Consider the following 12,388-nt stretch of genomic DNA (forward strand, 5'->3'; position numbering starts at 1 on the left):
TGTTTATATATATATATATATTTGTTTATATATTTATATATATATATATATATGTTTGTTTATATATTTATATATATATTTGTTTATATATTTATATATATATATATGTATATCTGTTTATATATATATATATATATTTGTTTATATATATATATATATATATATATATATTTGTTTATATATATATATATATTTGATTATATATGTGTTGGTTAATTTATTTTTTTGTGTTTGTTTGTTTGCATTCAGGTTGGTGATGCGAGTTTTGCTGCAGCGTTTATTAGGGGTTTCTGTCTCCTCTTTGTCTTTGCTGCGGCTGCTGCATTTAATGCCTCTGCCGCTGCTGCTGCCTCCGCTGCCTCGCTGTCTCTTCTTTGCTGTCGAGCAGCAGCAGCAACAACAGCAGCAGCAGCAGCAGCAGCAGCAGCAAAAGCAGCAGCAGCACGTGCTGCCTGAGCAAGAGCACCAGCAACAACAGCAGCAGCAGCTTCAGCAGCAGCAGCATCAGCAGCAGCAGCAGCAGCAGCAAATGGTGTCGCTGCATGACGAAGAAGGGGTTTTATTTCGGGTGTATTCGTCTGCTGCTGCTGTCGTCAGCATGCAGCCCTTCCCTCCTCCTCATGTCTCTGTTGTGATGCTGCAAGGCATTCGTCTACCTACACTCCTGCAGGTCCTGCTGCTGCTGCTGTTGCTGCTGCTGCTGCTGCTGCTGCTGTTGCTGCTGCAGCTGCTGTTGTTCGTGTGGATGGTGCTATGCGTGATGTTGCTGTTGCTGCTGCTGCTCTTTTGCTTAATTTGTCTGGTGTTGCAGCTACTGCTGCTGCTTTTGCTGCCGCCGCCTGTGCTGCTGCTGCTGCTGTTGTCTTTGCTCTTCACGGTTTCACTTCCTTTCCTTGCTGCTGCTGCTTCTTTTCTGTTCTGCTGCACAACAAGAGCAGCAGAAATAACAGCAGCAGCAGCACAAGCAGCACGCGCAGCCGCAGAAGCAGCCCTAGTGACACTATGAGCACAAGCACAAGCAGCAGCAGCAGCAGCAGCAGCAGCAGCAAATGTTTGTTTTGTTGTTCAGGAGCTGCAAAAGAAAGAGCGGCTGTACTCCTCAACCGTTTTAAAACCCATGATGGAGAAAACAGCAAAAGCCTTCGGATTCTCCATCACCTACAGCCTGGCGGTCTGCTGCTGCTGCTGCTGCTGCTGCTGCTGCTGTTCTGCTGCTGCTGTTGTTTTGGTGTTGCTGCTGTTTTGGTGCTTCTGTTGGTTTGTTGCTGCTGTTCTGCTGCTGCTGCTGCTGTTCTGCTGCTGCTGTTATTGTGTTGCTGCCGTTGGTTTGTTGCTGTGGTGCTGTTCTGTTGCTGCTGCTGTTCTGCTGCTGGTGTTCTGCTGCTGCTGCTGTTTTGCTGCTGGTGATGTTCTGGTGCTGTGGATTATGCTGGTCATGCTGCTGCAGTTAGTGTTGCTGTGCTTCTTGCTGGTTTTGTCTTGCTGCTGGTGTTGCTGTTGTAGTTGCTGCCGCTGTTGGTGCTGCTGCTGTTGCTTTTGCTGCTGCTGCTGCAGTTGGAGTATTATTGTGTGATTTTTTAAGTGCCTGCTGCCTTCCTTTGCTTATTTTTGCTGCTGCTGCTTCTGCTGCTGCTGCTGCAGGCTGTGGCTGCTTTGTTTTTCGGTGTGGGTGATTTGGATGTCCTCGCGGCAGCACTTCCCCCAATGCAGTCAGTTGCTGCTGCTGCTGCTGCTGTTGCTGCTGCTGCGCTTGCCGGTGCTTCTGTTGTGTTGCTGCTGCTGCTCCCGTTGTTGTTGTTGCTGCTCCTGGGGTTTCCGCTGCGAGATTTGCTGCTGCGTCTGCGCGAGTTGTGGTGCTGCTGCTCTAGCCTTCGCTGCTGCTGCTGCGGTTGCTGCTGTTGCCTTTGGTGCTCCTTCTGTAGTTAATGTATTGCTGCTATTGCTGCTGCTGTTTGAAGCGATGTTGCTGCTGCTTCTGAGGGTTTGGCTTTTGTGTGCAGGCCCCCTGGTGGAGCAGTAGCTCAGCAGCAGCAGCTGCTGCAGCAGCAGCGGCAGCAACAGCAGCAGCAAGGCTTTGTTGGTCCTCAACAGCAGCTTTACTTGCAGCAGCAGCAGCTGCAACAGCAGCAGCTGCAGCAGCAGCAGCAGCAGCAGCAGTATTTCCAAAGGACCCAGCAGCCGTTCCCGCTGCAGCAGCAGCAAGCTGCAGCAGCGCAGCATATGCAGCTCCAGATGGGGCCGCAGCAGCAGCAACACCAACAGCAGCAGCAGCAACAATTGCAGCAGCAGCAGCAGCAGCAATGGTTGCAGCGGCAAAGAACAAGCGCAGGAGGGCTGCAGCAGCCGCTGCAGCTGCAGCAGCAGCCACTGGGATATGCCATGCAGGGTCGTGCTGACTATGCGCCTAAGCAGCAGCAGCAGCAGCAACTGACGCTGCAGCAGCAGCAGCAGCAGCAGCAGTTTGCTGCTGCAGACCCACGCTATGTAGCGCAGCAGCTAAGTCAGCAGCAACAGCAGCACGTGCTGCCGCAGCAGTCGTTCGTAATGAGGCAGCAGCACCAACAGCAACAGCCACAGCCCCAGCAGCAACAGCAGCAGCAGATGCAACCTTTCCAGCAGCAACAGCTGCAGCAACAGCAGCAGCTGCAGCAGCAACAACTGCAACAGCAACAGATGCAGCAGCAACAGATGCACGGTCCCCCAACCCGTTCTTTTTCCTGCTCTTCGAGTTTTATGCCGCAGCAGCAGCAGCAGCAGCAACCACAGCAGCAGCAGGTCTTGCAGCAGCAACATCTTCAGCAGCCACTGCTGCAACAGCAACAGATGCACCAACAACAGCTGCATCAGCAGCAGCTGCAGCAGCAGCAGCTGCAGCAGCAGCAGCTCACAAGCCAACTCGGATACGCAGCGCCATCTCAGCCGCTGCAGCAGCAAATGCCGCAGATGCCGCTGCAGCAGCAACAGCAGCAGCAGCAGCAGCAGGCATATCGACAAGCTGCTGCCCAGCAACAGCAGCAGCAGCTGCTGTTGATGGGCCCCCCCAGCTGGCAGCAACAGCAGCAACCGTCATTTCAGCAGCAGCAGCTGCAGCAGCAGCAACTGCAGCAGCAGCCGCTGCAGCAACAGCAGCAGCTCCAGCCGCAGCAGTTGCAACATCTCCAGCAGTCCCACCAACGCGATCTTATGCAGCAACAGCAGCAGCAGCAGCAGCAGCAGCAGCGGCTACTTTGCCAGACTGCAGCGACGCCTCCTCACCCCCGCATAGGCACTCAGCCGCAGCAGCAGCAGCAGCAGCAGCAGCAGCACCGGCAGCAGCACTATGCACAGCAGCAAATGATGGGCTTATCTCCTAGTCAACAGCTACCGCTGCAACAGCAGCAGCTGCAGCAGCAGCAACTGCAGCAGCAACAGCTGCAGCAACAGCAACTGCAGCAGCAACAGTTACAACAGCAGCAGCTGCAGCAACAGCAGCTACAGCAGCAGCAGCTACAACACCAGCAGCTGCAGCAGCAGCGACTGCAGCAGCAGCAGCTGCAGCAACCATTCATGAGGGGCCCCCTTGGAGAATCATCGGTCTTCCCGCAGCAGCAGCAGCTGCCACAACAGCAGCTTCAGCAACAGCAGCTTCAACAGCAGCAGCTTCAACAGCAGCAGCTGCAGCACCCGCAGCTGCAGCACCAGCAGCTGCAGCAGCTCCAACAGCAACCTCAAATTGTCACCAGTCGCAGCCACGAAGGCCTTATCCAGCAGCAAATGCAGCCGCAGCAGCAGATTCATATGATGAATCCGCAGCAGCAACAGCAGCTGCTGCAGCAGCAGCAGCTGCACCAGCAGCAACAACTGCAGCAGCAGCGACTGCATATGCAGCAGCACCCAGGGAATTCCTTCTACAACTGACTTTGACTATATAGCCTAGAAGCAGCAGCAGCAGCAAACGTACAACTACTACTGCAGCAGCAGCAGCAGCAGCAGCAGCAGCCAATGTACTACTTCCGCTGCTGCAGCAGCAGCAGCAAACACCCTTTGCGTATTTCTTTCAAACACTGATTTGAATCGCAGCAGCGAAAACTGCCGCCACCATAAAAATGTCTTTTAATCAAACTGCTTCTGCTGCTGCTGCAGCAAGAGCCTCTGCAGCAGCAGCAGCAGCGGTGCTGCTGCTAGACCGCAGGTAAAGAGAAGAATAGCAACAAAGAAGACAGAGAGCAGCAGCAGATGCACACAAAGAAAAACAGCAAATAGCAGCACCATCCACCACCATGGAGGTGTTTGCTGCATTCACAGTATCAGCTGCAGCAGCAGCAGCACAAGACAGCAGCTGCAACAGACAGCAGTTTGAGCAGATATAGACAACAAACAATAATATAAAGAAACTCGCATTAGAGAGAAACACAAAGAGGAGAGACATCAGGCGGCTGGCATCTCAGCAATGCCTGAGGCAAATCCAATTCCCGTGCTGCTGCTGCTGCTGCACTGTGGCTCTGCTGCAAGACGCACAAAGACAATATATCCATCAGTCGCACACTCATCATGTCTCTACTGTTGCTGCTGCTGCTGCCGCTCCTGCTACTGCTCCGGCTGCTGCTGCTGCTGCAGCTGTTCATGAGCTGCTGCGCGGCCGTGGCAGAGGCCCAGGCATCTTTGGGCTCCGCAAGCAGCAGCAGCAGCTCCGCCTGCACCACAGCAGCAGCAGCAGCAACAGCAACAGCAGCAGCAGCAGCAAGCAGACATAAACAGATACAGTGAAGCACTAAACAAACACCAGAGCATTCTCAAGCACGTTCAGTTGTTTAATTGTCTATTAATTCAATCAAACGTGTTTGAGTAAAACTCTAAAATTTTATTTGTTTTTTACTCATTTCGCTCCGTAATTAAATAAATAAATAAACATAAATATAAATATATATTATAAAAATTAAATAAAAAGAATAAATAAACATAAATATAAATATATATTATAAAAATTAAATGCAAAGAATAAATAAACATAAATATAAATATATATTATAAAAATTAAATTAAAAGTTGCGTTGGATGAAGGGCGAAATAATTGGCGAATTCATTTTTAAATTGAACATCAGCAATAAACATTAAACATTTCTATTTTATATTTATTTATTTATTTATTTATTTTATTTATACTATTTAAATTATCTTATTTTATTGCGTTTTGTTTTACTTTATTTTATTTATCTTATTTATTCTATTGAAATTATTTTACTTCATTTTATTTGTCTCGTTTTATCTTATTTTTTTTATTTTTTCTGTTAACTCTGTTTAATCTTATTTAATTTTGCTTCCTTTTATTTTATTTTTATTTTATTTTATATTATTTAATTTATTTGTTTGTTTTTGCTTTTGTTTACCCTCAGAGCGAAGTACATCCGCCAGTCGCGCACATTCAAAGTCTTCAGCATTTCTGCTGCCATCGGCAACCAACAAACTTCGCCTGCCTCTGCAGCACCCCAAACCCCAAACCCTAAACCCTAAACCCTAAGAAGCGCTAGAAGATGCTGCATCAGGAGGCACCACAGTCGAGCTAAACCCTAAACCCTAAACCCTAATAAGCGCTAGAAGACGCTGCATCAGGAGGCAGCACAGTCGACAGCAAAAGGAGCAACAGCGTCTAGCAGATAAAAAGAAACCCTAAACCCTAAACCCTAAACCCTCGCGCTAACCTATGAAGTCTGGCAAGCGGTGGTTTAAGCCCTGAGCTGCTGCAGCCTCTAACTCCGCCTCTCCAGCGAAATCAGAGAAAAGAGAATCTGCATCAAACCCCCAACTCGCCGTATCATAGTCACCCCACAGAGACTCAAACTCAGAATCTGCTGCTGCTGCTGCTGCTGCTGCTGTTGCTGGAGGTGCCCCTGCTGCTGCTCTAGGGAACATCCAAGGGTAAGAAGACCCAAGAGCATAGTTTATACCGTGAAAAGAGCTGTATGGCCCAGCAGCAGCAGCAGCTGCTGCTGCTGCTGCTGATGCTGATGCTGAACCGCTAGGGTAGCAGTCGCTGCTGTCCTCAGCATCATTAGCTTCAGGGCGACGCCAAATAAATTTGCTGCTGCTTTGCCTGTTGGTGTGTTGCTGCTTTCTCTTGTTGCTGCTGCTGCTGTTGTTGTTGTTGCTGCTGTTGCTGTTCTTGTTGTTGTTGTCGTTGTTGTTGCTGCTGTTGTTGTTGTTGTTCTTGTTGTTGTTGTTGCTGCTGCTGCTGCTGCTGTCACTGGAGACAGACGATATATCTGTCCAGTCCGAGTCCGAGCTCGCCGACTCTGCAGCCGCTGCCGAAGCAGCAGGAGCAGCAGCAGCAGGAGCAGCCGGAGCAGCAGGAGCAGCAGGAGCAGCAGCTGTTGGTGTTGTTGTTGCTTCCTCTGTTTCTGTTTGCTCTGTCTTTACGAATTCAGGAAGGCCTCTGCTGTATGGTGTTGACGCTTCGGTGGAGTTGAACAGACAGAAGAACTCCTCAGGGCGTAGACCTCCCCTGCCCATTCTCACTCGCTGCTGCAGTATGTTTAGGAGACAGCTGCAGGTACACCACGTAGGTAAATAACAACAAAGAAGTATATCCAAAAGCAACGAAGCCAGGCAGCAACTCAGTTGCTGCTGCTTCTGCTTCTGCTGCTTACACTGTTGCTGCTTCTGTTGCTGCTGCTGCTCCTGTTGCTGTCCTTAGAACCCTTGTCGTGAGAAGGAAGCAGGTAGCAGTCACGTTATCTTCGTGTGTAGCTGCTACCCAAGCTGTTTTTTTTCTCTGTTTGGAGGCCAACTAGGCGACGCCCAACGGCTTGCTAGAGACGCCGGCATGCGGAGGGGGGAGGAGAGGAGTCGGCAGCGATTCAGAAGAAATTAAAAGTCAAGAGGCAGCGTGAAATCAGCTGCATGCAGCTTCTGCTGCTTTGAAATACAGTATAACGGTCACCCCACGCCCAGCATGAGCATCGAGAGAGGGGGTCCTCTTCGTGTTTTTGCTGCTGTTTCTCCTTGCAAATGTATCCTATGAAACGCAGAATTGAATGATCAACAAATATATCTTAGAAAATCAACCAACCAGAGCCCTCTTCACCCCTGGACTTCCCTCAGTTCTCCAGCACCGAGCAGTTCAGCAATCTTCTCCCAGCCCCACGAAAGCAAAGGCAAGAGGACAGAAATCCAGCTCTTTGTTTTCTTCCCCTTGTAAAGAAATTGTTTATTTTTTCATTTTTATTATCATATATTTGCACGCGCTTCTGAATTTAGAGGACGGAGAGTTGCCTGGGACCCGTCAGAAGCAAAACAACAACGGAGCTCTCACCACCTGGTTGCAGAAACCACCAGCTTGAAGGAATTATTTCTCCTTGCATTCTTCTTTTTTCGCCTGGTTTCGTCTTTCAATTTCTATGAAGTGAATTCCTGCATAAAGATTTCACCTCTTCTGCCCCGCATTATAGACGAACACGGCTGCTGGTCGTCGCTTCTAACCGCATTCGAAAGCCGAAGGGATAAAAACCCGAAAAAAGGTGGAGAGCGGCGAGAATTGTTTCTTCTGAGATGAACAGTATTATGGTGTAGCATTTTCGTCGGGATATTACGCGAAGTTTCTCCAAAATTCATCAATTATGTGCGCCTATTACCCCCCGGAAGCTGGGGGTTTACCACCTGCACCCACCGCGAATTCGCCGGTAGCTGGCAGGTAGGTGCCGATACACCTGAAATAAGACGATGATGATGAATGTGATTTCATATTTCAGAGTTCTTCTCATTAGATATTTCTTAGAGCTTCTGCCTGCTGGTGTTCATCATGCATTTTCTGATGTTTGTTTCTTCTTTTTGAATATTGTCTATTTACTTTTTGAGTTTAATTCCCTATTTTCTCCTACGTTTTTGCCTCATTTTGCTGCAGACTTGTACGGGGAAATGAACTAACTTCATGCAATGGAAAGCAGGTTTCTCTTCTCGGCACCTTAGTGCAACTTCAGGGAACTGTTGCTTCCGTTCGTTCTGTTGATGGTGGGTTTGTCGTCTTCTTTGACATTCACTTGCATCCTTCAACTTCGCTTTCATCAAATGAATATACTTTATGAATATCTGCATTTTCAATCATATTTCAATACATCCGTGTTGAAATTCATTTTCGCGTGTTAAATTTCAGTTATATATCTATGAACCTCTTAAATTTTGAATTTACACGTCAGGGCTTCACTAAAAACATATAAATTCAAATTCAACTAGACATGTACGAACATGTATGAAAATTCAATCGTGCATAAACGATTTTTTATGTTCAATATATTAAGTAGTTATTCACCAATGAACTTGTCCTGAAATTCGGTTGCATAGAAATGAAGTAGCATTAATGTTTATTGTTTCTCTTCTTCTATCCAGGTGTAGAGGTATCTTGCACGTTAGCGTGCGCACCAACGGCTGCCTTGCAGAGCGCAGTAATCATCTGTGGAGAGGCTCAGGGGAATTCTTTAGTAAATTGTTTTCGAGTTGTTCCTTTAGGAGGAGATATCGGTGAGAATTCAGTTTTTCTCTTTTCGCCTCTAACACCTCTGATGCAGCGTACAGCCCAGCGCTCTTCACATAGACATAGATCCTATATATATAATGAAAGCGTTGATGAAGTATTAAGGAAGTATTTGATTGTAATTTAGATTTGCAATCATTTGCGAGGGCATCAGACAAAGCGAAGAAATATTCCAACCCAGCAAATAAAGGTGTTTATTAAATTCTTTTATTTCTACTTGTGTTGTTTCGCAGATAATGAAACTGCTGATAAAGTTCTCTCCTTGATGCAACACCCCGCCCTAGCCGATCTCTACACAGCGCCTTCAATGCCGCCTCCCCCGTAGACCGGCTTCTTCAGTTGTGTTGTGGTTTGCTGCGCTGCTCTGTTGTATTCTTCTTCTATGTTCTATTTATGAAGAGAGGAAATCTTGTTATTCGGGGCAGCGAACTGCAGACATATATATATATAATATATGTATGTATGTATAATTGATGGTTTGTATATAGATATATGTATATATACATCTTCACACGTACATACGCAGTTGTACCTATATATATACCTATATATATATATATATATGTAAACTTTTAACACCAGTTAATGCGGGTCATCAGTCTTGTGAACGAAGGATGAATGGACATCCACAGGCTGCATTTAGAAAGGCGAATTCAAGTTGTTGCTGCTGCTTCTTTTTGTAACACGTTTTTTCTTTAAACAGCAGCAAATAATAATCTGCTGAAGATGCAGCAACTGTCTCTGGCTGTCTGTACACCGGCCAAAGAGGAGATTCTGTTTGAGGGAAAGGAGAGAGAGACAGAGAAGAAGAGAGATATTTTGTGTTAAATATTTTCTTATGCTTCTTCTTTTGTTGAGTTAAACAAAAGAAAAAGACATTTTTCTACTTTGTTTATACAGCTGAAACTCCTTTGCCAGTTGGGGATATGTCAAAGGAATTATCAAAGAAATTAATTAATAGCGAACAGAGAAGTAAAGGAAATGTAATAGATAACAGAGACAACAGCACAACAAGATTAAAAATATATCAATTATCTTCTTTGTTGCATTTGGGGTTTATATAAAGAGAATTTAAATCAAGTACTTCACTTAAAACGGTAGTAGTAATAAACCAGCAGTAAAGCAGCATAAGACAACACCCAGCAGTAGACAGCCTCAGATTTACTTCCGTTATATTTGAATAACTAATTAATTATTATTATAATTTGTTGATTATTATTAATTAATTAATAATAATTAATAATCATCATACGATTATGAAAGGCTTTGAAATCGTCTACGAAGTATTTGATTCATTTGTGATGAATTAGATGTCTTGTCTATTACGATGAATTTTAGAGAAATAGAATTTAAATTCAAATTTTAAAAAGAAATATAATTTGAATTATTTATTTATTTATATGGAGATTTAATAATTTGCATTATTTGCATGTTTCTCTTCTCAGTTTGCTGCTGTCGGTAGTGGTGGTGGAACAGTATAAAATATAAACGAATATATACATACAAAATATAATAATAAGATATAATAAAATATAACAAAAGATATTATAATATATTTTATTAATAATTTCTTATTTTTCAGCAACACTTTGCTGTGTATTACACTTCGTCAGCACTGCAGCATCGGGGCCCTCCCTGTACACTCCCTTGATGAGGGTTTGTATAGTGTTGATGATCATTCGGAGTTGTTATTAATTAGTTCATTAAAATTATCCTTTTATTTATTTTTTGTTTAATTAAAAAAGATTTAATCGCTCAATTAAATTGATCTAAAGAGAGCCTTGAGGAGGGAGCAGCAGCCAAGCATTACCCGAAGGCAACGGTAGTTGTTTCTGTTTGTTTTTTCGTATATTTATTTGCTTCTTTTTGTCTTTACATTTAAATTAACAGAGCCCAAATGAATTAAAAACCCTTAAGAGCGAGACAAGCTGATCACCCGCAGCTCTTCACCTCCTTCTCTGCCTACTTACTGGAGGTCTCTTGTGCTGCTGCTGCTGCTGCAGCAGAAGCAGCAGCAGCTATGCTGGCGGAAGCCGCCTGTGCTGCTGCGGCGGCAGCAGCAGGAGCAGGAGGAAGCCGTCTATGCACATGCCTGTCTGGAGCAGCTTTGCTTCTCCAGCGGCAGCAGCAGCAGCAGCAGCAGCAGCAGCAGCAGCAGCGCCTGCATCTGCTGCAGCAGCAGAGGGGGTTGAAGTATATTCCCTTTCATGGCCGCAATAAAAAACCGCGAAAAGTGGCGCCCCCACCTCCCGTGTTTGCTGTTGATGCTGCGGCATCTTTAGCTTCTCAATCTAACCTTATCTCTGATGATCTGGAGCTGCAGCAGCAGCAGCAGCAGCAAATGCTGCGGCTCTCTCCCTTTCAGGGCATTCACCTACTGCAGGCGTTCTTACCTCTTATTCCCACGAGAGCAGCTGAAGAAAAAAGTGCTGCAGCAGCAAACACCAAAGAGCAGCAGCACCACCAGCAGCAGCAACAGCAGCAGGAAGAAGACAGTGCCACAGCAGCAGCTGCTGCTGCAGCCTCAGATGCTGCAGCAGCAGGAGAAGGAGCCTCAACAGAGACACAGCAGCAAACTGACCCGCTTGTTTATCTTGTAATGAATGTAAAAGCAGATTTAAGCAGAGAAAGTGTTCGCGGTGTCTGTACACTCAAACACGGCATTGGTAGTCAAACGAAGCTCGCTGTCTTCTGCCCAGAGGAAGAGGTGAAGCATTAAAAAGAAATTTATTTATAATAATAATAATTATAATATAATAATAATTATTATAATAATAAATAATAATATAAATATAAATATTATAGTATTTCAATTTTATTCTATTGCTGAGGAAGGCTGTAACACGTATAGATATTATACATTCAAAGCCTGATGAAGCGAGAGAGCACCAGCAGGAATAACAGCAGCAGCAGCAATAACAGCAGCAGCAGCAATAACAGCAGCAACAGCAGCAACAACAACAACAACAAAAACAGCAACAGCAGCAGCAATAGCAGCAGCAACAGCAGCAGCAGCAGCCAAGTGTGTGTGTTTGTACAGCGTGTGCTTATTTTTATTCTGTTTATTTTATTATATTTTGTTTATTTTAATTTTTTGTTTGTTATTACTTCCCTCAAAGCAGCGAGAGTAGCTGTGAAGTGTCTGTACAGCTGACGAGCAAACAAATAAAGGAGCGATAACAAGGAAAGAAACAGATAATTATACTGCTTTAATTAATTATTTAATTGAATTAAAGTAAATTAAATTAATTGTTTAATAAGATAATATTTTTTATATTTCTTCTTGTGCTCTAAACTCAGGCTGCAGCTCTCCTCGCACTTGGCGCAGATTACGCTGGAGAAGATTCTCTTATTCAAAAAATAGCAAAGGGGTATTAAAATAATTAAAATTAAATTAATTAAAATTAAATTAATTAAAACTAAAATTATTTATTTAAATGTTTATTTTATTTTAATTAAACGAAACAACAAAGTAAAGACAAATTTAGAGATTTTTGCAGGAGAGAAATTGCCGACAGAGAAAATAATAAATACAAGTATAAATATAAAAATAATATAGATAATATTTCATATAATTATCTATATTTTTTATATGTAATATATATAAATAAATATATATAATATATGACGTGTATATCTATGTATATTATTTTCTATAAATAGAAGAAGATAGAGGCACCAGCAAATAGAATATATAAAAAAATAGAACGTACGAAGATAGGCCTAAACAAATTTTTATTTAATTCTTCTTTCTTTATGTTTCTTCTTTCTTATTCTTCTTCTTTTTCTCAGATTTGTTGGATTCGATAAGACGATCGCTTTGCCTTTGTTTACGTTAATACTTTATTGCAATTCTTTGTTATTTCTTTGTTCTTCTTTCTTTAC

The 12,388-nt window shown here is 44.2% G+C and overlaps 4 protein-coding genes across 4 annotated transcripts; 3 read left to right on the forward strand and 1 right to left on the reverse strand.

Moving 5' to 3' along the window:
* Positions 1-249: 249 nt before the first annotated feature.
* EAH_00053200 (hypothetical protein) lies at positions 250-3,897 on the forward strand (the record flags this gene model as incomplete). The annotated part of the gene is made up of 3 exons (XM_013391081.1): positions 250-670; positions 1,642-1,709; positions 2,001-3,897. Coding segments are annotated over 3 exons (2,386 nt in total), but the record flags the coding sequence as incomplete, so codon positions are not given.
* A 482-nt stretch (positions 3,898-4,379) lies between these two features.
* Positions 4,380-6,486, reverse strand: EAH_00053210 (hypothetical protein, conserved; the record flags this gene model as incomplete). The annotated part of the gene is made up of 3 exons (XM_013391082.1): positions 4,380-4,673; positions 5,367-5,455; positions 5,679-6,486. 3 exons carry the CDS (start codon positions 6,484-6,486, stop codon positions 4,380-4,382), a joined length of 1,191 nt encoding a protein of 396 aa, XP_013246536.1.
* Positions 6,487-7,592: 1,106 nt separating this feature from the next.
* On the forward strand, positions 7,593-8,828 carry EAH_00053220 (hypothetical protein, conserved; the record flags this gene model as incomplete). The annotated part of the gene is made up of 4 exons (XM_013391083.1): positions 7,593-7,666; positions 7,877-7,983; positions 8,359-8,490; positions 8,737-8,828. The coding sequence occupies 4 exons, from the start codon at positions 7,593-7,595 to the stop codon at positions 8,826-8,828; spliced, it is 405 nt and encodes a 134-aa protein (XP_013246537.1).
* A 1,695-nt stretch (positions 8,829-10,523) lies between these two features.
* EAH_00053230 (50S ribosomal protein L1, putative) lies at positions 10,524-11,222 on the forward strand (the record flags this gene model as incomplete). The annotated part of the gene is made up of 1 exon (XM_013391084.1): positions 10,524-11,222. One exon carries the CDS (start codon positions 10,524-10,526, stop codon positions 11,220-11,222), a length of 699 nt encoding a protein of 232 aa, XP_013246538.1.
* Positions 11,223-12,388: the final 1,166 nt, after the last annotated feature.

The sequence above is a fragment of the Eimeria acervulina genome, genomic scaffold, assembly GCF_000499425.1.
Source record: "Eimeria acervulina Houghton genomic scaffold, Eah_scaff976, whole genome shotgun sequence".
NCBI classification, from domain to species: domain Eukaryota; phylum Apicomplexa; class Conoidasida; order Eucoccidiorida; family Eimeriidae; genus Eimeria; species Eimeria acervulina.